This window comes from Marmota marmota, unplaced genomic scaffold (assembly GCF_001458135.2).
Source record: "Marmota marmota marmota unplaced genomic scaffold, marMar, whole genome shotgun sequence".
In the NCBI taxonomy this organism is placed as follows: Eukaryota; Metazoa; Chordata; class Mammalia; order Rodentia; family Sciuridae; genus Marmota; species Marmota marmota.
The window spans coordinates 15,234,849-15,259,608 of record NW_025999977.1 but is presented as its reverse complement, the minus strand read 5'-3'; the positions used below and the strand labels follow the sequence as shown (position 1 = coordinate 15,259,608).

The 24,760-nt window shown below is 38.9% G+C and overlaps 1 protein-coding gene across 6 annotated transcripts in view; it reads left to right on the top strand.

The window, feature by feature from the left end:
• Ccdc85a (coiled-coil domain containing 85A) overlaps positions 1 to 24,760 on the top strand; it is a 170,890-nt gene that overhangs the window by 4,012 nt on the left and 142,118 nt on the right. For all 6 annotated transcript variants that reach the window (XM_048804304.1, XM_048804306.1, XM_048804305.1 and 3 more), the window contains exon 2: positions 4,222 to 5,170. In XM_048804304.1, coding sequence (XP_048660261.1) covers positions 4,222 to 5,170 — 949 coding nt within the window. The remainder of the gene's footprint in view (positions 1 to 4,221; positions 5,171 to 24,760) is intronic.

The following is a 24,760-nucleotide window of genomic DNA, read 5'->3' as shown; positions in this document are numbered from 1 at the left end:
AATCATAGATGCAGTTCTTCATAGTCTGCAGGCAGAAGATTGAAAGTTTGGGTGGTATTCTAGGAGATGGACTTCAAGTTTTAAAAGTCCACTTTAGTCACTGGGATAACATCTATTGGACTATGGTGATGTCAGAAGAACACTTAGGGTTTGGAAAAAGAAATTCCAAGTCTTTTTTTTAATTAGTTGCTCAAAACATTATAATGATCTTGACATATCATATATCATACATTTGATTCAAATGAGGTATGAATTTTTATTTTTTCCCATGTGTACAGATTGCAGGATCACATTGGTTATACAATCACGTTTATACATACTGTCATACTAGTATCTGTTGTATTCTGCTGCCCTTCCTATTCCCTTCTTATCCCTCCTCCCCTCCCCTCCCATCATCTCTCTCTATCCCATCTACTGTAACTCGAAATTCCAAGTCTTAATGAGGAAGATTTGAAGAACCAGCTCATAAGGTTATTATCAAGCTGGTTGCTTAGCTGGGCATCAGAGGGTGAAGGAAATATCCCCAAATTAGTAACTAAATAATATTCCTGAGAAAATTAATAATAGGAAGGAGCTGTGATAAAATAAAGTGAATGGGCCCATACCTGCTCCCAGCCACCCTCCTGGAATACTGAGAAAGGACTGTTTTAGGTTCTTTGGAGAGGACATTAATTAGAGAGGACATTAACTGAGAAGCCTTTGGAATTCCAGTTTGCATTCCCGTTCTAGAGAAATCAGGAGTAGCTGTGGGGATAGTCAAAAGGAAGTGTTTTCAGATGTAGATTCATTCAGATGAAGAAGAACATGACTTGAACTTTCTATCAAATGCCAGGATTAAACTAAATGGTGAATAATTTTTTGAAGCTTAGAAAGATTAATTTTGTTTAGTATTATTTTCTCTGAATATCCACAGCTTCTGATTTTCTCTAAAGCATCTGCATCAAGGGATAATTTATCCTCTTACTATTGTGGACTCCAACATGGCAGGGCTCACTGAAAACAATTGTAAGAAGCCCTTTTTCAGTAGTTACAGCTGTAGCCTTTTTTTCCCCCCATTAAAAAATTTTATTTATTTCTTTATTTTTATTAGCTCATTTTAGTTGTATACAATATTAGGGTTGCTGTAGACTTTTTTGGTCCCAAGCCTAGGGCTTTTATAGGGTTGATCAATCCAAGAACACGTATTAAACACATATTAAACACCCACTATATTCAAGGTACCATAATAAATATGTTGCAAATGTCCCCCCACCCCCCAAAAAAGACATCAGACTTCTCCTCTGCCTTCTAGAAGCTATGTTATCTATATGAGAAAGGAGATAACTGATGCCCAATGAATGCTAAAGTGTGTTTCAGGCATTAACAACAGGAGGGATGTTACTTCATTCATTTATTCATGGGGTGGTGTTCCATGCAGGGGGAGACTTCTCAGAGAAATCTGTCCTTTGAAATAAGTTCATACAGGCAGGAAGGTGATACTTGTAGCTGGAATGCATGGTATTCTCAGGGTTCAAAACTAGTTGACAGAAGGAGCTAAAGGTGGAAAGGCAGAAAAATCCTTTTAGGCTTGGCCCAGGGGTTTATTCACTTCTTGGCAAAGGGAAGGTGTTGGAGGTTGGTTAGCAGCAGAAGCAAAACATTCAGGAAATGTTTTTGAAGTTGAAGATCAGTCTGGTTCAGCAGGCCAAGGAGTGCTTGGATTGGAGTGGGGGAGGGAAGACTAAGGCAGAAAGGCCAGCTAGGAAACTGTTGGCAAACTTCAGGTCCTAGTCATAAAGGGGCCATGGAAAGCAAAAGGAAGAGGCCGGCATTGGAAACAAGGAAATGGAGTTGTTGGTAACGCCAAGAGTTACAACTGGAGTTAGAAACGAAGCTGCATAGGCTTCTTCCTCAAGCCTCAAAATTCCCTTTCATCTTAGGCCTTGTTAATGTCAGGAAGTGAAGGATATGGTTGGCAGATGTTTTCAAGTGTATTTACTAGTCAATATCAGGGGAAGTATGGGAATCAACCTCAGTTTAAAAGAAGTAAGTCCCCTCTCTGAGAACCTCAGGTTCTGGATTGGATGATGAAATTGCAAGACCAGAGGATTTCAGGCTTGGAAAAACAGGGTAACTCTTAGGTAGCAGTCCCACAGCTGCCTGTATATCATTTCTATCAAACCCTGATGCTTCTTTCACTATATGTGTGAATGGAGAGCAAGTAGGAATGGCATAATGCATGTTTCAATTTCTTAGTTTGGGGTACCTACAATGGGTGTACTGCATTCTGCATGCACAGGGGAGTGGAATAGATGAGGTTCCCATTCTCATGACTCTATCGAGGGTGGAGACTTGAATTAGCAGGCATACATGGCAGTATTGTAGTAAGTATGACAGAGGCGAAGTCTAAGGGGTGATATAGAGCATAGAGGTAGACCTTCTTTATATTGGGGTGGCCCTTCTTCAGAATGCCTTCTATGGGGGAGTGACATAAAATGAACCCTGATGGCTGTGTAGAAGGCTGGGGAAAGAAAGCATTGCAAGTGAAAAAGGAGAAGGCCTTCCCCTTTGGTAGGTTGGGGGTGCTTAATGTGTGATGCTCACCTTCTGCCCTGCAAGCCACCTATCCAAGCTATCATCATCTCCCACCTGGACCAGCCTAGTAGTCTCCTTGCTGGTCTGGTGGCCATTTTGTCCTGTCTCCCTCCCTGCTCTCCCCTCCCCAACCCAGCTGGCTGCTTTTTTACACTGAACTATGATGGTTCTTCACAAAATGAATCATATGTCATTCCTCTACTCTCAGCTCTTCAACAACCCAAAGTCTGACCACTATTCAGTCCCTGACAACTCAGACCTTCCTTATCTCTGTGCTTTACATAGTGGCTTCCCTGTGACTTGGGCTTTTGCTGTCATGTCCTTTCAGGGGCTTTTGTACTTGCCTTGTCTCTGCCTGGGATCAGCTTCACTGACATGTTTGCTCTTTCATTTCACTGAGGTCTTTGCTTTAAATGTTTCCCTTTCCTGTAGAGACACCTTCTCTTGAAAAGTAGTAATTTTTAATCTGCTTTAGTTTTTACCCCAGAATCTTTCATTATGACCCATTATGTGCTTTGCTTGTGTGTGTGTGTGTGTGTGTTTCCTATTCTTTTCCACCAGAATGAAAACTGGGGGATGTGAAGGTGTCTGCTACCTCTACTGATATATCCATATATCCATACCACTTTGGCTGGTTTCTGGCACATAATAGATGCTTTACTACATCTTTGTGAATGAACAAATGGATCACCATCTATGCTGGAGAAGTAGAGCAAGTCATAGCATTTGGGATCTTGTGAGAATTGAAGGATCTTGCATGTTGTTATTCTAAAGGAAATGAGAAGCTATTCAAAGTTTTTTTTTTTTTTTTTTAAACACGGGAGTGACTAGATGAACTTAAATTTGGAAATCAAGTCCCAAAACTTGTTTGGCTTGGAAGTAGAAGGTGAGGGAGGAGATGCCAGGGATAACTACAGGTTCTTAAGAAGAGCATAGGTGGAGGTGGGATTTGCTGAAACGTGTAATTTGGGAAGGGGTGTTGTATATCAAGAGGTCCTTGAGGCTCAAGTGTCAGATGCTTGGGAAATATTTGTTTGGGTATGGCAAATGGGTTGGATGTGCAGGACTGAAATGCCACTAGAGGGCAATTGTGCCTTTCCCTAGTGGGGGGATTGGGGTTGCTCATTCCATATTGTGGGCTAAAAATTAAGTAGTCCTTCGATTGCTCTGTTGAAAGCCCTGCTGCCTCAGAGTTTTTAAATGTTTAGTAGGTGGCAAGTAGCCATCTTTCTTTCTAGAGGGTGGGGTAGGGGGAACCTTGTTTTTCTATTGACTGGTTCCCTGTTAATTAACTGGCTGTTCTCTAAATACTGTCTAGATGATCTTTGGATGAGTTAAGCTTTGAGAAGTCATTTTCCCATCTATGGGTCCCCTTCAGAACCATAATAATTATTATCCATTATGTGTTTAGGTGAATATTAGATAAAATAATGCAAGTAAAGTATTGTGCAGGGAACATGATCAATGCCTATCATTTTTTAACTTTTAAGGATAACCTAAAAATCTTCAGTTTCTTTTCACCTTCCTACCTCCTCTGGCAATTTCCTGGAGAATTTAGCATTTCCACATTCTCTGGCTCCTGGGAAGTCTGGCCTAATGAGGTCTCCTATGTGTACCTCCCTAGAATGGTTCTCTGTCTTTTTTCAGGATATCAACCAGAAACTCCAGGAGGACAACCAGGAACTGAGGGACCTCTGCTGTTTCCTGGATGATGACAGGCAGAAAGGCAAGAGGGTGTCCCGGGAGTGGCAGAGACTAGGCCGCTACACTGCTGGGGTGATGCACAAGGAAGTGGCCTTATATCTGCAGAAGCTGAAGGAGCTGGAGGTGAAGCAGGAGGAGGTGGTGAAGGAGAACATGGAGCTCAAGGAACTCTGCGTGCTCCTGGACGAGGAGAAGGGTGCGGGCTGCGCCGGCAGCCGCTGCTCCATTGACAGCCAGGCCAGCCTGTGCCAACTCACTGCCTCCACCGCACCGTATGTGCGGGATGTGGGCGATGGCAGCAGCACCTCCAGCACTGGCAGCACTGACAGCCCTGACCACCACAAGCACCACGCAAGCGGTGGCAGCCCTGAGCACCTGCAGAAGCCCCGGAGTGAGGGCAGCCCGGAGCACTCCAAGCACAGAAGCGCCAGCCCTGAACATCTACAGAAACCCAGGGCCTCCGGGACCCCAGATCACCCCAAAGCACTCAAAGGACCCAGCCCCGAGCACCACAAACCATTGTGCAAGGGTAGCCCGGAACAGCAAAGGCACCCACACCCTGGAAGCAGTCCTGAAATGCTGCCCAAACACGTGCTGAGCGGGAGTCCAGAACATTTCCAGAAGCACAGGCCAGGGGGCAGCCCGGAACACGCCAGGCACAGCGGAGGGAGTCCCGAGCATCTTCAGAAACATGCCCTTGGTGGGAGTCTGGAGCACCTACCCAGAGCCAGGGGCACCAGCCCCGAGCATCTCAAACAGCATTTTGGGGGGAGCCCTGATCACAAACACGGAGGCGGAGGCAGTGGTGGAGGCAGCAGGGAGGGCACCCTCAGACGACAGGCGCAGGAGGACGCGTCACTCCATCACCGGAATGTCTACAGTGGCATGAACGGTGGGTCAGTACGTGCTGGGGAACTGCGTTGACTGGGGCAACTCAGTAGAGTTCTGAATGACCAAGGGCTTTCCAGCCATGCTGGAAAGGGGTGGATTGGGAGGAGGAAGAGGCATTGGCTCTGGAATTATGATGTGTGTTTCTTCCCCTCAATTTGTTTTTGTTTAATACAGTTATCAGTCAAGTAAGCCTGAAGAAGGTTGGGGGGTGAGGGATTAGAGGAGGGACAGGAACAATAATTCCCTGGGACCCTGAGTTGCCTGGGTGAAATCTAAATATTGGAGATAAAAATAGATTCTTCCCTCTTGACCTTTATTGAATTGTATGAGGTTTCCTACTCCGGCTCACTTGTTGAATGAAGTCTGAGCAGGTCCTGAATCCAAGCTAGTATCTTATGTTCAGGAAGAAATCAATATTTATGTTGAAAAGACACGTTGAAAAATAAATATGGTGTCCCTTGATGCAGACTTGATGCTACTTTGCTTGAGTGCTTATAAATGTTCCTTAATCTTGAGAAATTTTCCCATTGTGTTGGGGGTGGTAGCATGAATCTGTGATTTTTATTTGTATCTAAAAATGTATCAGATAATTCCCTTTCCTACTCACCCAAAACTCACCAACCCTCTAACCAAACCCTCCTAAACATATTCTGGACAGTATGCTCTTCTACATTACATAAGAATCTTTATGGGTCATTTAAATGTACCTCTTTAAAATGTGCAGATGTGCTTGGACACTCCTTTGATTTCCAAAGCATAACATCCACTGCATTTGCTGAGGCAGCACTAAACCTGAGCTTTTAAACCTTTTGGAAGAGGCTTAATTTTCTGCATCTTGGTTCTGAAACTACTTTGAACTCAAGAGAGAAAGAAATCATTTCTTAAAGAAAACAAATCAAAAACCAAACAAGCAACACACATACACACACACTCTCGCAAATCCACAACCACAATAACCCACCTCCCCCCCCCAAACCTTACACTTCTTTTGTGTTACCTATCCTTGGGTTGAAGCTTAAAGTGATTGGTTTTTATAAATGTGGAACTTTTCATTCAAAACAACTGAGTTTCCCCCCCCCCGCCTGTATTTGGGAGCTGCTCTATAGAGTTTATGTGCAGCTAGCTCTGAGCAGTTGTGGAAGAGGCTGCCGGTTTTAGCAGTGACACAAAGTAATTTTCAATATTGTACTTGGGGATTTACCTGTTGGATTCCATTTCAGCCTAATCCTTTTCTCATAGTGCTGAAAATTGACTCCGGAAGCTTGGCTTCTGATGCAGCCAGTGTTCTTTTTAGTGCAAATAGAACTAGAAAGAGGGAGGGGAGGGATAGGAAGCTACTGCTTTCTGGGTTGTTTGTGTTAAGAGGCTGCAGGGAGAAGCCAATTCACCTGCTTCCTGGAGGCCTCCTGGCTGGCTAGTGTCTGGACCAAGTTAACTGAACCTACACTCACTGTTGCCAAGAGCCACAGCAGCTGTGCACCAGTGGCTTTTGGGGGGTGGGGGGGTGGGGCTTGGCTATGCAGGTCTCCAGAAGAGATAAAACTCATTTAAAAAGATATTTTAGTTGTGTTATTATCATGAGATGGGTCATTGGCCATGACACTTGTCTTCAGGGGCTGTAATGGGTCAGTGGGGAGATAGTTAAGGACTTTTCCATTTTGTGATTACATTTTAATGAGCTGTAGAAGTAACTATGTGCACTATTTTAAGGAAACTTTGTTTCTTAAACTAAAACAAAACAAAATAAAACAAAAAACCCAATAGCTAGCGGCAGGTGGTACACTTAATAAATAATTCTTCCATTATTATTCTTGAATATTATTATTTTTGACTGAGAAATTATAATTGTATATACTTGTTGGGTACAATGGAATGTTTTGATCTATGTATACAATGTGGAATGATTAAATTAAGCTAATTAACATACATTACCTTGATGATATTTTTATATGACATTTGGAATGCACTTTCTTAGTTATTTTGAGATGTACGTTGTTGTTGACTATGGTCATCAAGGTCTCAAAATCTATTCCTCCTGTCTGAAATTTTGTGCCCTTTAATGAACAACTCCACATTTTCTCTTTTCCCACTATCCCAGCCTCTGATGACCAGTATTCTACCGTATACTTCTGTGACTTCCACTTGAGTGGATCCTGTGGATAAGTGAGATCATGTGACATTTGTCTTTTTGTATCTGACTTATTTCAATTAATATAATATCCTTCATTTTTATCATGGTGTTGCAAATGAAGGATTCCCTTTTTTTATGGTTGACTAGTATTCTATCTTCTATATATTCCATATTTCCTTTATCCATTCATCCATGGATGGACACTTAGATCAAGTCCAAATCCCTGCTATTGTGACTACATGATGAAATAAATGTGGTAGTACAGATATTCCTTCTACATATTCATTTCAGTTACTTTGGAAGTATATCCAGAAGTAGGATTACTGGGTCATATAATCATTCTATATTTAATTATTTGAGGAACTTCTGAACCATCTTCCATAATAGCTATACTAATTTATGTTCCCACCAACATTGTATGAGTTCCCTTTACTCAACATCCTCTCCAACATTTATCTTGCAACCTGTTGATAAAATCACCTTACCAGGTGTGAGGTGACATCTCATTATAGTCTCAATTTGCATTTCTCTAACAATTAATGATGCTGAACATTTGTTTGTATTCCTGTATTCCATTTATAGACCTTTTGAGAAATGTTGTTCAGTCTTTTGCCCATTTTTAAATTTGGGTTGTTTTCTTGCTGTGGAGTTGTTTGAACACTTTAGAGAGTATTCAACTTTATAAATTCTTTTTATGCTTTGCACAATAACCTTTTATAAGAAGTATGACTTGAAGATATTTTCTCTCATTCTGTGTGTTGTCTCTACTTTCTCCATTATTTCTTTTGCTGTGTAGAGGCTTTCTAGTTTGATATGATCCCATTTTTCTATGTTTACTTTTGTTGCTGTGCTTTTAGGGTTAGATCCAAAGAATCATTGCCCAGACCAGTGTTATAGAACTTGTCCCTATTTTTCCTTTTAATAATTTTATAGTTTCAGGTCTTATATTTAAGTCATTCATCTATTTTGAAGATTTTATGATGATTTTTGTATTTGGTACAAAAATCTTTCATTCTTCTGCATGTGGATATCTAGTTTCCCCAATGCCATTTATTAAAAAGACTGTCCTGTCCCCATTGTAAGTTCTTGAAAACTTTGTCAAAAATTATTTGACCCTAAGTGTTTGGGTCTATTTCTGGAGTTTCTGTTCCATTCCATTCATCAATCTGTTTTTTTTGGCCAGTACCATGCTATTTGATGACAACTGCTTTATAATATGTTTTGAATTGGAGAAGTGCAATGCCTTTAGCCTTTAGTAGAAGATTATTTTGGCTACTCAGGGTCTTCTGTGGTTCCATATGGACTTAAGGATATATAGATATATTTTGCCATTTTTGTGAAAAATGACATTGGGATTTTAATAAAGATTGCATTGTATCTTTAGATTGCTTTGGGTGGACATGGACATTTTCACAATATTAATTCTTCAATCCATGAACACAGAACATCTTTCAGCTTATTTGAATTTGAATTTTCTTCGATTGCTTTCATCAGTGTTTTATAAATTTCAGGATATAAGTCTTTTACCTCCTAGATTAAATTTATGCATGCTTAATTTTTTTATGTTTCCCAAGAGTTTATTATTAGTTTATAGAAGTGCTGCTGATTTTTGTATGTTGATTTTTGTGTCCTGCAATTTTACTGAATTTGCTTATCAGGTCTGCAGGTTTTTTGGTGGATACTTGGGTTTCCTATACATAAAATGATACCATCAGCAAATAGACACAATTTTCTTCTTCCTTTCCTATTAGGATGGCTTTTATTTCTTTTGCCTAATTTCTCTGGCAGGGATTTCCAATACTATGTTGAAAAGAAGTGGTGAGAGTGAGCATCTTAGAGGAAAAGCTTTCAAGTTTTTACTGATGAGAATAGCATTACCTACAGGTTTGTCATATTACCTTTATTGTATTGAGGTACATTCCTTCTATAATTGAAATGATTTTTACCATGAAAGGATCTTGAATTTTGTTAAATGTTTTTAAGGTTTCTGTTGGGAGTTTTTCTCTAGTTTAATCGATGCACGATTTAACTTAAAAGAAAAATTTTTAGGTATAACCTTTAAACAATGCCTTACACAAAGCAAGGTATATTTGTAGAGAACGATCATATTACATCATGATTTATTTTTGCCTGAATTCTGGTAAACATGGTGGGTCAGGCAAATGTTTTGTAGAATTGAACAACTTAATTTAGCGACAAATTTGATTTAATAGCTACATTATTGAATCACACTGCAGTTTTAATTCTTGCGTCTACTTCAAGTTTTCTCATTCTTAAATTTTCTCATCTTGTGCCTACTTCAAGTTTTCCCATTCTTGTGACTACTTCAAGTTTTGTCATTCAGATCTTCTGGTGACAGTCAATATCCTCACCAGAGTATATTTATAGTACATTTGTATTGCATTTTCATTTCAGTAATTAATTGGAAAATGAAGTGGCACAATGAGATGTTTATGGATCATCAGCCTATAAACTTGTGCATTGGTAGTTTGTATTTATCCTGCCGTTACAAATTAATTTTTGATATGGATGGTAAGACATGCTTTTTCACATTTTAAAAATTGCCACACAATTTGTTTGAATCATTGGTGCATAGACAGATAAGAAGTAGTAGCGAGGTTAATCCCAAATTACAGATTTGCTGAGTCATTTCCAGAGCTCCTCCTTTAGGGTTGGGATGAACTATGAGTGTTTTGGTTCAGCACTTGCATGTTTTTGTAGGAACAAAAAGCAGATGAAAGGAAAAGGAAGGAGTGCCTAAATTATGGCAGGCAGAGAGATGAAATATATACTGGCAGAATATTGTCCTACCTGTAAGATATGCATTTTCTCCAAACACACACACTTAAGCACACCGAGGGAACGTCAATGAAAAGGATTGCTGTTTTAGTTGACTGGGCCTTGGCCATCTTTAAATCTTCTTGTCTTTCAATGAGAAACACAGTAGATGAAGTAGTTGAACTTGGTATCCAGGAGTTTCCTTTGATTAAAACCAGTGGCTTAATTTCCAACTAGAATGCAAAGATGAATTTTACATATTTTTTTTTCTGTTTTAAAAGTAAGCCTCTGTAACTTTGTTAATTAATAGCTAATTAAGAAAACACAAGCAACACATGCAACCAGAAAAAAAACACACAGAAAAACCTTTAAGGTTAAAAAAAAAATCCTCATGAATACATTTTCTTCTTTGGAACTTATTGTTCAACTACTTTTTCCCCCCTCCAGTTTGTAGAGGGTTCCATTCAACACTTATCGCATCTAGACATTAAAGCATTTGTACATTCATTAAAGTTGCTTGCTGTATTCCAGATTAGCAAATATGTAATTGAATATCCACTTCTAGCTATAAAAGTACACAACTGGCCTTAACTACTGAGAATGGGGATTTCACTTACCTAATCCATTGAAATTCAAAGTGGAATTGAACTTTCTTAGAAGGTGAAAGTATTTTCCCCTCCAAAGGAGTTTTGCCAGATCTTTGCTTTTTAACAGATACCTATTTCTGCTCAGGCCTTGGGTGTTTTGGATGGTATAGGTTCTAGCAATATCTGTTGATTGTTGACCTTCCAGATAATAAGCTTCTGATGATTAGGGGCCCTTATAGGCAGCTGGCCCATTAGGCACTATCAAGAAAAACTAGTAACATTGTTTGATTTTAACACCAGAGGCACATATTGCTGATTATCAGCAAATGAGAAGGAATAAATAAATAAATAACCCCATCACTCTGTATCGTGTTGTTTATTTTTCCTTTCTAAAAATAAGATAATTGGTTAACCATCCTGCTGGTTCTGTCTGTTTCCTCTTGCTTTCTTCGAGCACATTCCAGTGAATAGCAGCTTCATCCTCTTCTTTAATATCACCCTCGCCAGTGGGAGCACACACAAGGAAATTATTTGCTTGTGTTAGACAAGGGCCACTTAGAACTCATTCAACCTTGCTGTTTGGAATGCCAGGGTTCTAAGTCTTCCTCCTGAATACTTCTTATTATTTCTTTCCTTACTTTGTGAGTGACTCTAGAGTTGGAAAGAGTAGGGTATTTCTCCCCCAAATTCTTCTTGTATCTTGGGGCTTCTCAGCAGTGGCAATGACTTTTGGACCAGAAAATTCTTTGTGTGAGGTGATGTCTTATGCATTTTAGGAGGTTTAGCAGCATCCCAGGGTTTTACCTATGAGTAAATAAAAAATGTCACCAGTTGGGGCTTAAGCTGTAACTCAGTGGTATAGTGCTTGCCTCCCACATATGAGGCACTGTGTTCGAATCTCAGCACCACATAAAAATATATAAAGATATTGTGTCAATCTACAACCAAAAAAAAAAAAAATCACTGCTTCACAGCAGTGGTTTTCAATCTGGCTGCAGATTAACAGCATGTTGGCTCTGAAAAATACCCGTGGTTGAGCCTCGCACAAGGAGATGTAAATTGAGTTGATTTGGTACCAACCTTGGGCACTTTTCAAAAAGTGTTCCTCAGGTGAATTGAATGTGTAGATTAGGTGCACACTCCCTATATAAGGGACTGTTGCCAAGATGTGTTGGTGTGAGTGAAGGTCTGAAACACCCAAGCTTCTGGCAGAAGAATGTTGGTGTCTCCTTTTTCCTTTGCTGAGTTCCAGGATGGAGAAGGATGGACGGACTTACTGACTTTAGCTGGTAAAAATCTTTGCCCTGTCAACTCTAGGCTAAGACTATGTGAAAATGTACTACTTTGGAGTGTGGGTTGCAGGTGGAGTTGTTATGTTAATTTTGGGGAAATTGACATATGTGGTTCGAGTCTGCTTTGGTTTTTGAAAACTTCACATCAAGATGGAATTTGCAATGGACATTAGTAGTGAGTATAGATCAGGCAAACCCTGTAGTGCTAAAGAGTATTTCCCACAAGGGAATGCTGCATTGCAAATCTCCCACTTAAGAAGTTTTAATCTGAATTTTAATACTGCTTCTTATTTTCTGTTCAGGCTATTAATGAGTAACTAAAGACATTGATAACACAAAGTGGCCTTGTCTGTGAGAAGTAAGATAACCTGTGAGTAGAGGAACTCATTGGGATTTCTCTGCAGCAAGGCTGTGAATTAATAGTGGTGCAGTATCACATGAATAATCACTCATACATCTTTTATTTTGCTTAGAAAAAATCAGAACATCATTTATGAATGCATTTGGACAATAGAAATCAAACATCTCTTGGAAGAGAAATTTCAACAGTTACAACTAAGGACTACCAAAACAGATTTTAATTGAGGTTCTTTGTGTATATTTTCTATTGTACAATCTGACACATAGAGGCTTACAAAAATAAATAGTAGTTTTTGTTGTTTAAGTTTGAATACAGTAACTTGGGAACCTTCTAGACACTTTGATAGGACATCAATTGAAGTTTTGAAAAACAGCATTGATTTATTGTACCACATTTGTATGTGCAAAGCATAATGCACCGATCAGAAGAGAAGACTACATTTTGATTTAGTCAGATAGAAAGCTTAACATTGGAAGTGCAGTTTAAGAAAATTGCAAAATATTTGAGGTACTAATTATTGGAAAACCTAGGAAATACCTTAGAATGATATTATCTAGCACAATTTAAGATTTTCAACTCCACTGGCAATAATAGCCCAAGGCTATAAACGTTCTTTAAATATGGGAGGGGGACATTTAAATCTTTTTCCTAAGGAGGTTGTCTATCAGTTTTATGTATGTGTACATGTAGTTATATTCTTTTTGATAACGATAATATTGTATCCAAACAATGCCAGATATTCACTTGATTCTGTTTATTCTAACAAATGTTCAAATGCATCTGGCACCCAGTCACATAAGCTAGTTGTTGTCATAAATTAAATGAAGAATCTCTTTCAAGTGATTATGATCCTGTCCTATAGACTCAGTTGAAATCAATTAAATGTTCTGGCTCATTACAAATCTTCAGCAGACATAATAGAAAACAACATAATCATTGAATTAGTGATGCATTTATCATTTCATTTTAACTGAAATAATTTAGAACCAAGGATGGGAAAGTGAAAACCTTGAGTTATTTCTTCAGGTAACAACTTTTTACAAATACCAAATGAATACAGATATGTGAATGCATATTCATAAACACATGAAAAAATGCAATACAAATACAAAGTATGTAGGACGATCCATGTATCATAGTAAGGATATGCTATCTTAGAAGCGTTTTGTTGGGATCTTGGTCAAGTTTCACTGGTCAGAAATAAAAGTGCAAAGCCAATTTTTGCCAAAGCAAATACATATGTTATATCTTACTGTGTAACCTCACTGGGCCTGATGGGAATTTTCCAGACTGAAAGTTTGAGCTTAGGCTCTAGAACGTCTCCAATTTTAGCCACTTGTGATTTAAGTGGTAAAATTGTCTACATTAAATGGCTGTGATGGATATTCTCATTTAAATAGCTCCTTAAAAAGCAGACCCTCCATGCTCTCAGCCATGCCCCTTTATGTCCTCAGCAGGCCTAACTCATTTTCTCATTATGTCTAAGTTCTTCTGTTTCTAATGAATCATTATAGCTTGGGAAAATAGATGACCACACCGCTTAGACATGTATTTGAAGAAAGAATAAATGATCTTGAGGTGCCCTTCTATGTGTAAAGTGCATAGCTTTAGTGTGTGGTTCATGTGTCATCCTTCTAAAAGTATGTTGGCTTTTCAAGGTATATCCTTGCTTTCAAAGTCTCGGCCATACTTCAAATAATCAAGGTGTTTCTGTAATAAGAACTTAAATGTTCACTTCTGGGGTACTTTGACATAATTTAGTTGTCCTTACTAGCACTTTAATGCATAGTATTTATGGTGAGCATTATCCATATTTGAAAAAGTATTTATTTCAAATTTGATCCTGAGAAAACTATGAATAGTTTCATGTTCTGAAATGGGGCTGACTTTTCAAGAGAGCTAGGAAATTTGAGCTCAATATCAAGAGTAGACTATGGGATACTTGAGAACATAGACATGAAATCTCGGCTCTAATTTATAAGAGTCTCTAATCTGCAAAAGAGTGAGGTTCAAGTTACTGCTGTGCCTGACATAAATTGCTTTCTCTTTAGAGTGCCATTCAAGTGTTTCCAATAGAAAGAAATGCTGCTCTTTCTGAGGCAGAGGATTCATCATCAGCAGAGAGGCAGAAGAGGTGTTTAGAGCAGGGAAGATGGGAGAGGGAGTAGCAGTCTGCACTGATAGCCTTGTAAAGGCATTACTGGCTTGTCCTCTGTGAAAAGGGCAATAACTGGTTATTCACATGTGGCTGTTCATTTACAGAGCTCACATAACAGAGTTATATGTATCATAAGAGCTTCTGTTACTCAAATCATTATCGAAGAATACAAGAAATCTTGGGATTTTTTTTCTTCTATCTAGGCTTCAATTGAAGCTAGGTGCACATTCAATTGCTGAGTAAATAAAACCTTAGCAATGGCTATTTTAGTTTTTATTCAGAACCTTAAGTATTTTGGAGACTTTTTCTGAGGCAGATAAAAAGGTCGCCTTTGGTAATTGCTCATAGTGTTTCAACTATTTGTGCTCTCACGCTATACACGCAGCATTTAATGTTGTGTATTTCATAGAACATTAAATGTTAAATGCATTGAATTTAATGATATTGAAGCGCCCCCTCCTCCACCTCTTCCACCTTCATTTTCAGCAAAAGAAAAGTGAATCCTTACATTTTAAAATTGGGCATATAAGGTTTTTGCCTGCAGGTATGATTGAGGGATAGCATGTCTTAGTTAAGTTCTGATGACCAGGCTTTGGAAGGTGGTCTTGATGCTTTGAGTTGTCTTTTCTAGTCAAGTCGATTCATCATTGCATTAAACACAGTATTTTGCTTCTGGTCTTGATTATAAAAGAAACTGAAAGTTATTCTCATCTTTTTCTCAATTATTGAGACTTCTGGCTTTTAGGGAGATCTCTGATCTGGATTATAGTGGTATCTACAGCTTCTTAAATGTCTATACTTGCTAGTTAAGATTTTTGAAGAAGCACGAGTTGCCTTTGGTGCAGGGTGTCTTTCTTAAAAACATAATTTTTTTTTTGTGTGTGTAGGTATGTCCCGTTTTAGTCAATATGGACAACATTTGACTGCAGTCCCTGAAGATTTTGATGGAACTGTAAAATTCCTGTTGTCTGATATCTTTATTGAACCTTTTCTATGTTTAGATAAACAAATGCTTACCATTGTTACAGTTGCCTAGAGAATTTGGTACAGTAACGTGCTGGACAGGTTGTAACATAGCAGCAATAGGCTATACCATATAGCCTAGGTATGTCATAGGCTTTATCATCAAAATTTGTGTAAGCCCTGATGTTTACACAAATGACAATCTCCTAACCAAGTCTCAGAATGTATCCCTATCATTAATTGGTGCATGACTGTATACACATGTGTGTAGTTTTATTTTGTAGTCAACTGAGAACATATCAGTTTCAATGCTAAATAATAGAAAAAAGATTAGCTAGGCACTGTGGTGCATGCCTGTAATCCCAGCTGCTCAGGAGGCTGAGATAGGAGGATTGCAAGTTCAAGGCCAGTCTCAGCAACATAGTGAAGCCCTAAGCAACTTTAATGAGACCCTGTCTCAAAAGGGCTGGGAATGTAGCTCACAGGTGCATCGCCCCTATACCATAAAATAAAATAGGAGCATATAGTTCTATTTAGTTCAAAACTACACAAATCACAGAACTTGGAGTTCTAAATAATCAACATTAAAGACACTAAATACTCAACTCTCCCATATTCTGAATGAGAAAATTGACTTTCAAAGAAATTTAACAACTTTCCCAAAGCCAGTTGCCAGTTAGCTTGATTTCTTCGGATCCTCTAACTCCCCAGGTACAGAATTAGTTATATAAAGGGGGCATTAATTCTTCATATTTGGAGGCCACTGTGGTAGGGGAATGTTAATGGAGTAGAAAGCCATTTTTTTCTCCCATTCATGTTGGACTTTCTAGAAAACTAGAGACGTGCAATGATGAGAGTGGGAGACAGGTGGCTGTCACTAGGCTCTGGTTTGGAGAAGTATTGAAGACCTGATGATCTAGTAGGTGAGCTCAGTCTATTTCTTGGGAACTTCTGGCCCATCCCTAGGGGGCACAGTCCACAGATAGATGGACAACTGTCAAAATGCATCCCTAAAGGAGGGGACACTTTCATTCCTGGCCTGGAGAGGTCTAACATTCTTATGACTGGCATGGTCTCTTCCACCCCAAGGCAATACTCCTTCCAGATAATAATTCCTGGGAAAATAGACTGACTTTAGTCTGGTCCTCACACCCCACTTTGGGTTAACAGCTACCATGCTGTGTGTCAGGAGAAGTACTGGCTTCTAGATGGCAAGAAACAGAAGGGAAAGAGACCAGGAGCAAAGAGATCAGCCAGATGGCAACACCAACTGCTCTCAAGAAGTTTTGTTTTTAATAACTCGGCTTACTGCAAACAAAACTAATTAAGTTAGTTATTCTGATTTATGCTACTATCAACAGAAGTAAAGTACAGTTGCATTCCACTTTTGACGGCATTTAAAAGGTCAGACTATCTGAGTTGCAGGATTTTGTTCCCAGCAGCTTGGTGTGTTCTAGCCACTCTTGAGAATTCAAATTAACCCTGTTCTTAATTCAGAGTCTCTCCCATTTCCCTAGACAGCAAATGCCAAGTCACCCTTCCACTCAAACAGGATAAAACCCTGAAAGGCGAGTCATTAGCCAGACCCATAGATGATGGATTAGATGTGATTTAATAGGTAAGAGTCAACTCATAAAAAAGAATGAAAATAGCAGACAAAGGCAATTGAGTAAGAGACACCAGTTGGAGGGGGGACACTATAAAGAATTTAAAAGATGTTTGGCTGTGCATGCTGTTAATGGTCTTATGTTGGTTGGCAGGGCAGGCTTACTGGTTGTTAGGAAAGCTGATCAGAATTTCTCTTTTTATATAGAGTCATGGGGGAAATTGGCTGAATTGAACCACTTGTTTTACATATGAGGACATTTATGAAGAGAGCACATTTATAATTATGATCAATTTGAGGTCTAGGAATAAACGTTAGCCAGGTGGTTTGCCATGAATAGCTTCCCTAGTAGAGTGACTTTTATGAGAAACCTTTTAAAATCAGGCTTTTCAAAATCTGGAAGAACAGGCTTAGAAATAGCTAATTTCTACAGTATGTCTTTAGCACATAAATGGAGATCAGTTCTTAAATCCTTCTATCCTAAAACTGTATGCCTATAGTATTCATCCTTAATGTGTTTTGTTTTTATCTGTTGCAGTCTCAAAATTGCCCACTTTAGGATTTCTTGCACATAAATCTACTTCGAATGGAAACATTTTTGCCAGTCTATACAGCCATACATACAACAGGCACACATTGAAAAACAGAGCTAGGCTGGTACTATTATACATATTCACAAAGTTAACAGGTTTTTTTTTTTTGTATTTGTATTTGTGGAATTTCACCCATAGGTTAAAATGATATGTAGATACCCATCCTAATTGGCATCTGGCATTTAAGCTTTATTTATAGATGCAAAAGCAAAGGAAAAAAAAATTTGTAAACCTCCTTAGCTAACCTCTATTTTGTGCATAAAAATGAGATCTAAATTTTGCTTTAAAATGCTTAAAAATAATAACTTCAAATTTATCAATTTAAAAAAGTGATACTCTAACTTCCCAAAGGGTATGCTGGCACATTATCCCAGCTGGCAGTGTAAATATGGGATTGGTTTTTGCCACTTTCTTGCTGTGTGACCTTTAGTATCCATCAAACTGGGGGCAAAATAGTTTATCTGCTAAGTAAAACACTGGAAATAGAGACTAAGTCAATAGCCTTAGAATTTGGATTTCAGATAAATTATACTTAAGAATCAAGCTGTAATTGTCAACTTATTTGTTAGTTGTGGTCAGTAAAATAATCATCTACTAACGCCATCATTTCATGAAGGAAGACATTTAAGAACAAAAATACTTACTAAAGGGCAGTCTGTCCAAAGAAACAGCTGATAATGTTGTGCTGATATATATCTACTTTTATCTTGAATAATAACAAACACTACAGGTTTTCAACAGGGCAACACAAAGTGCATTTCTAGTGTAGAAGAAGCTTTGGAGCTTTTTTAGAATGTCACCTGTCATAAAATGTCTGGTTTCACACAGGTTTTTGTCTTGGTAAATTTGGAAGTCTTGGGCAGAGTTTCGGTGAAGAAGTTGGGAGCCACCACTCATGTACGTTTTCCAGCTTTTTTGTCCCTCCCCTTCCATGATAGGAAAAAGGTATATTTGTCAGATGGGAGTCTGATCAACTTGGACTAGAGCCTCTTCTCCCTGCTTGTTAACCCATCTGACTTCCAGAGGTTGTGCAGCTCAGGTTAGTCTCCTACTATGGAGCAGTGAGAATATTTTCTAAGAGAAATTCTGTGCTTAGGTGGGAAGTTCACTGTACCTTCCATGACCTAAAACCAGTGCTCTAAATTCTCTCTGCACCTCTGTGCCTGGTGGGGGAACTTGTCAGGGTGGCAACAATTCATCTAGCAGCATCAGTGTTTTAATCGGGTTTTGTTTTTTTGGTGCTGTGACTAAAAGACCTAACAAGAATAGTTTTAGAGGAGAAAGCATTTATTTGGGGCTCATGGTTTCCGAGGTCTCTGTCCAAAGATAGTTGGCTCCATTCCTTGAGGCTTGAGGTGTGAGGTAGGACCTCATGGTGGAAGAGTATGGCAGAGGGAAGTGGCTCACATGATGATCAGGAAGCAGAGAGAGCGAGAGAGAGACTCCACTCACTACATACAAAATATGCACCCCAAAGATATGTCCCCAGTCGCCTACTTCCTCCAGCCACAACCTACCCACCTTCAGTTACCACTCCATTAATCCCACCAGGGAGTTAATTCACTGATTGGGTTAAGATATTCATAACCCAATCATTTCACCTATAAGCCCTCTTGCATTATCTCACATGTGAGCTTTTGTGGGACGCAGCACATCCAAACCATAATAGTTTACAACAGAAAACAGATCCTGTCAGATCCTGTTTCCTTTGAAGCCTCTCTAATGAGTCTGAATACCATGGGTGAACAAAGAACCAGAGAAGCTATAGTGGAGGTGACTTGGGATTTGTATGGTTCTGGTCTGTTGTCACTAGGTTTCTTCTGCTTGGGTAGGTCTCAGATGCAGACATAAATGTACTGGCCCTTGTGAAAAGTGCATTCTCTCTGGACTCTTACATATTTTTTCCAACTTCCTTAGTGGGAAAGTGCTCTGGAAGATCAGAGTGAAGGATTTTGTTTTCTATTCCACTGTAGAGTGGGTTTTCTCAAATCTGTCCCTGCATCAGATGGAAGAACATGTCTCATCAACTAAATATTGTGAGAGAGTAAGACCAGTGACCAAGTGATGGCACCAGGTTTTAACCCTCCCCCCCTTCCCTTTTGTTATGTCCCATTTAAGCAGACATCTTACTGTTCTGTTGTAATAAAACACTTTAAAGAAAATAGGCTTACTTTGGCTTGTGGTTTTGCAAGGCCAAGAGTGAGGCATCTTCTTGGCTTCTGGTGAGGGCCTCATGCTGTTCGAACTTCTGGCAGAAGATGGAAGTGCAAGAGATGCAGAGAACATGCCAGGATTGCTATAATAACCTGTTCTCCCAGTAACTAATCCACACCTGGAAGAACTAATCCAGTCTTGTGCAAAAAAAAAAAAAAAAGACATTCACCCCTTTTAAAGACCTTACCACTTCTCAACATCATCACATTACATATCACATTATAAGCAGCAGTATGAGTTTGGGTAGGGAAAAACCATATTCAAACTATAATATCCACATTATAAGAATCGTTTCCTATAATCTTTGGCAAAAATGACATTCTCTCTTTAGTATTTTAATCTTATTACTATGTAGCTGGCACTTAAACTAGTTTGGAGTAAGGCCCTCCAATGAAATTGGGAGGGTGATACTAACCGCAAGGAAGGGTAAAATCTATCGATTTCATTATAAATCATTGCCTTGACTAATCGGGCAGCCATGCGTTCTAAATAATGTCAGGGATAATAGAGATTTATTACAACAAATTAAAGTCTAATCAGAGTGTGTCCTGAGATAGATAACATGGTGAAACAAACATAAATGACAATAAAGGGAAGCAGGAGCTGATCAAAGACTTATGAGTGTGGGTTGTAGTAGGAAATCAATGTCTGCTAGTATTTTACTTTATATAAATTTTTTCATGGCTCCATCCATATGTAGCCGAGAGACTGAAAATAAACACTCATTTAAGAAATATTTATTGTGATACATGTGGATGCAGCATGATGATACCTTGTGAAATGAGGCAAAAAAGTGGAACATGAACCATGGGTCCTTCATACCAGGAGTTCAGGGAGATGTGCCCATGGGTGGAGGGAGGTAAGGAACAAAGGGGTTGTACAATTATGAAGCAAGTGGACAAGATGAGTGGTTGGTGTTTTGGGCCTTCACGGGTCTGGGACATGGCTCCCAGGCCACCATGTCAGAGCCCCTTCGAAGAGGTGTGTTGGGAGGTTGATTCCTGAGCAGTGGTTGGATTGTATAGTGTGGTAGGAGAGTGAAGATGTCTGGGAGGGAAAACACTTAGGTGAAAATGAACAAACTGTTTAAGGGACAGTGAAGAGCTTAGCAGGTTTGTACTAAGATCTGTGTTAAGGTTGGAGCAGATAATTCTGGACAGTGGTTTGGGGCATGATTTCATATGGCATAAAATGCTATTCATGGGTGTTCATGATAATGCTGTTTATCATGTAAAATGTTCTTTATTTAGATTTTTGTGGTTGAACTAAGTGGTTCAGAAAAGTTTTGACCTCCTTTTAGTTTTTTTGTGTTCTATATGAAGTCTCAGGTGCTTTTCAAACTGCGCTCCATTGACCCTGAGATGCTTTGTGGAAACTCCCTAGGGCTAGTGGGGTGTGAAGGAAGTGGGTTGGTGCTCAGGTTCCACCACAGACACCTTTCACTTGGAGCACTGCTATATTTAACCAGTTGGTTTCTTCCATATCAACTTAAGCCCTTACTTGGGAGGGAGAGGAAAAAAAGGTGACTTTGCAAAGTTTGAGAACCCTCTAGTGTAACCCAGAGACACCAAAAGAGGCAGACTTTGTGGATATTCTAGCCAGATTTCTGGACCAGTAAATGAATGATCCCAGATAACAATGGATCTTGATTCTCCTGTAGCTGAGTGTGTGCCAGATCACAGCTATGCTGACTAGCATGTTGTGAACATGTGCAGTCAAGTTAATTTATAGGTGTAGAACTTTTGTTTTTTTTTCAGAGGTAGACATTTAAACTGGTGTTATCTTTAAAAACTTTGTTTCTCCTCTTTGGTATTCACCATCTGTTCTTTTCATTCCAATGCCTTCTGGGGCTGGAGAAGAAACAATATAATTCTTTAAAGGAAAGCAAACTTGCTAACTGGTAATATTTAATGGTGTTTATAAAAATAATAAACTTAAGGGTAACTTAAAGTTTATATTTGAATCCACCAACACTTGGCCTTTTCCTGTTTTTAACTACTTCTTTACCTGTAATCGCTGTGAAGCTACTTGTGCAGAGTTTGTTTTAATGACTTAATTAGATAAATGTGATCTTTATTGTGACATCTATGGATTACCATTCATAGACTAAGGTTTTAGTCTGCCTTCAATTCAGAGGTCTCATAGGAATATAAATTTATGGGAATTGGCTTTTTATAGTAATTCTGGATACTAAATTTTATTGGCATAAAGACTATGCTAAATTGCTCTTTCTAGCCAATTTTATATATAAAATAAAGTTTTAGAGCAAATTCTCTCCTCCCCAGATAACCCATATGGGTACATACAAACATATGCATAAAACAACACTGGATTGGTAAATCACTAAAGATTGTTTTTCTGCAGCACAGTATTTTGAAGTAGTGTATATTTTACAACACAGGATTCTTTATTCTCTGTAGTACAGCTCCTAGATAAATAAAAAAAATTGTCTGGTTTGGGGGGAAAAGAGCAGAATCTTGGGAGAATTTATTGGGCATGTGGTAAACCACTTGCCAGGGGGTCAAGCAATGTCTTGAGCCCAGCTCAACTCAAGGGTTTCATAGGATTTTATAGTCGGAATGAGTGGTTTGGTTTTATTTATTTATTTATTATTATTTTTTTTAAAGCCGCCTCTTTTTCCTCTAGGCTCATTTAGCACCATCCAGTGTGATAGATAAAAGGAAGGTGGGGGCAAAGGGAACCTTATTAGGAGAGCTGGCAGGTTTGGTTCTTTGTCTCAGGATGTTTTTCCTCATCTTGTCAATTCTTGGCACTTCATGGTCTTTAGCACCCACTTATAATATCTAAGAAACCAGAATTTCCTTGGTACCCGTATCAGACCTCAAAACCCTCTGCTTATAATCCATAGAGGAAGAAACGGGCAATGTTCACCTTTCTCAAGGATTTCCTTGTGCAAACACACTTGGGGTCTAGTCTAACTTGGGCAGCTAGATGGGAAAGGAAGGAATCTTCAGGTTGCAGGGTCAAAGTCTGCCATTCTGCTCTGAAGGCCTCTGACCAGATCTGAGCATGCTGGCACATATGAACTTCTGTCTGAGAATATACCCAAGCCTTTAATTTTTTTTTAAAATTTTTACTGGTTCTTTTTAGTTATATCAAAATACATTCTATTATCATGTATATCTTACATACATGGAGTATAACCTCCCATTTTTGTAGTTGTACGTGTAGAGTCACACTGGTTGTATATTCACATATGAACATAGGAAAGTTATGTCTAATTCATTTTTACTGTCTTTCCCATTTCCATTCCTCTCCTTTCCCCCACACTTCCCCCATCGTCTGGTGAACCTCCACTCCCCCCCGCCCCCACAAGCTGTTGTGGATCAGCATTGGCCTTTGGTTTTGGGGTTTGACTTATTCCACTAACATGATAGTCTCCAGTTCCATCCATTTACTGGCAAATGCCATAATTTCATTCTTTATGGCTGAGTAATAGACAACTTTGTATATGTACCACATTTTCTTTATCCATCCATCTGTTGAAGGGCACGTAGGTTGGTTCCATAGCTTAGTTATTGTGAAGTGAACTGCTCTAAACAACATTGATGTGGCCACATCACTACAGTATGCTGATTTTCAGTCCTTTGGATGAATGCCAAGGTGTGGGATAGCTGGGTCAAATGGTGGTTCCATTCCTAGTTTTCTGAGGAATCTCCATACTGCTTTCCAGAGTGGTTAAACCAATTTGCATTCTCACCAGCTTTGTAGGAGTGTACCTTTTCCCCTACATCCTTGCCAATGTTTGTTACTTGTATTCTTGATAATTGCCATTCTGACTGGAGTGAGATGAAATCTCAGGGTAGTTTTTTTAATATTTATTTTTTAGTTATAGTTGGACGCAATACCTTTATTTCACTTATTTTTACGTGGTGCTGAGGATCGAACCCAGGGCCTTGTGCATGTGAGGCGAGTGCTCTACCACTGAGCCACAACCCCTGCCCAATCTCAGGGTAGTTTTGATTTGCATTTCTCTGATTACTAGTGATACTGAATATTTTTTTCCCCACATTTGTTGACTGATTGTGTTTCTTCTGTGAAGTGTCTGTTTAGTTCCTTTGCCCATTTATTTATTGGTGTTAAGTTTTTCATGTTATTTATATATCCTGGAGATTGATGCTGTACTTGAGGTGTAGGTGGCAAAGATTTTTTTCCCCTTTCTATAGGCTTTCTCTTCATATTCTTGATTGTTTCCTTTGTTGTAAATTCTGGATTTTGTGCTTTGGGAGTCTTGCTGAAGAATTCAATTTCTAAACTCACATGGTGGAGATTTGGGCCTATTTTTCTTCTAGTAGGTGTAGGTTCTCTGATCTAACTCCTAGATGCTTGATCCACTTGGAATTGAGTGTTGTGCAGGATGAGAGATAGGGGTCTAATTTCGTTTTGTTACCTACTAGATTTCCAGTTCTCCAGCACAATTTGTTAAAGAGGCTATCTTTTCTCTAATGTATGTTTATGACACCTTTGTCTAGTATGAAATAATTTATTTATGTGGGTTTGTTTCTGTGTCTTCTATTTAATGCATTTGCGATGCCTTCTTCACTTTCCTCACTGAGGATTGCTTTGGCTATTCTGGACCTTCCAATTTTTTTCATATGAGTTTCATGACTGCTTTTTAATATTTCTATGAAGAACATCATTGGAACCTTAATAGGAATAGCATTATATCTGTATAATGCTTTTGGTAGTATGGCCATTTTGACAATATTAATTCTGCCTATCCAAGAAAATGGAAGATCTTTCCATCTTCTAAGGTCATCTTCAATTTCTTAGTGTTCTGTAGTTTTCATTGTACAGGTCTTTCACATCTTTTGTTAGATTGTTTCCAATATGTATGTATGTGTATGTGTGTGTGTGTGTGTGTGTATGTATATATATATATATATA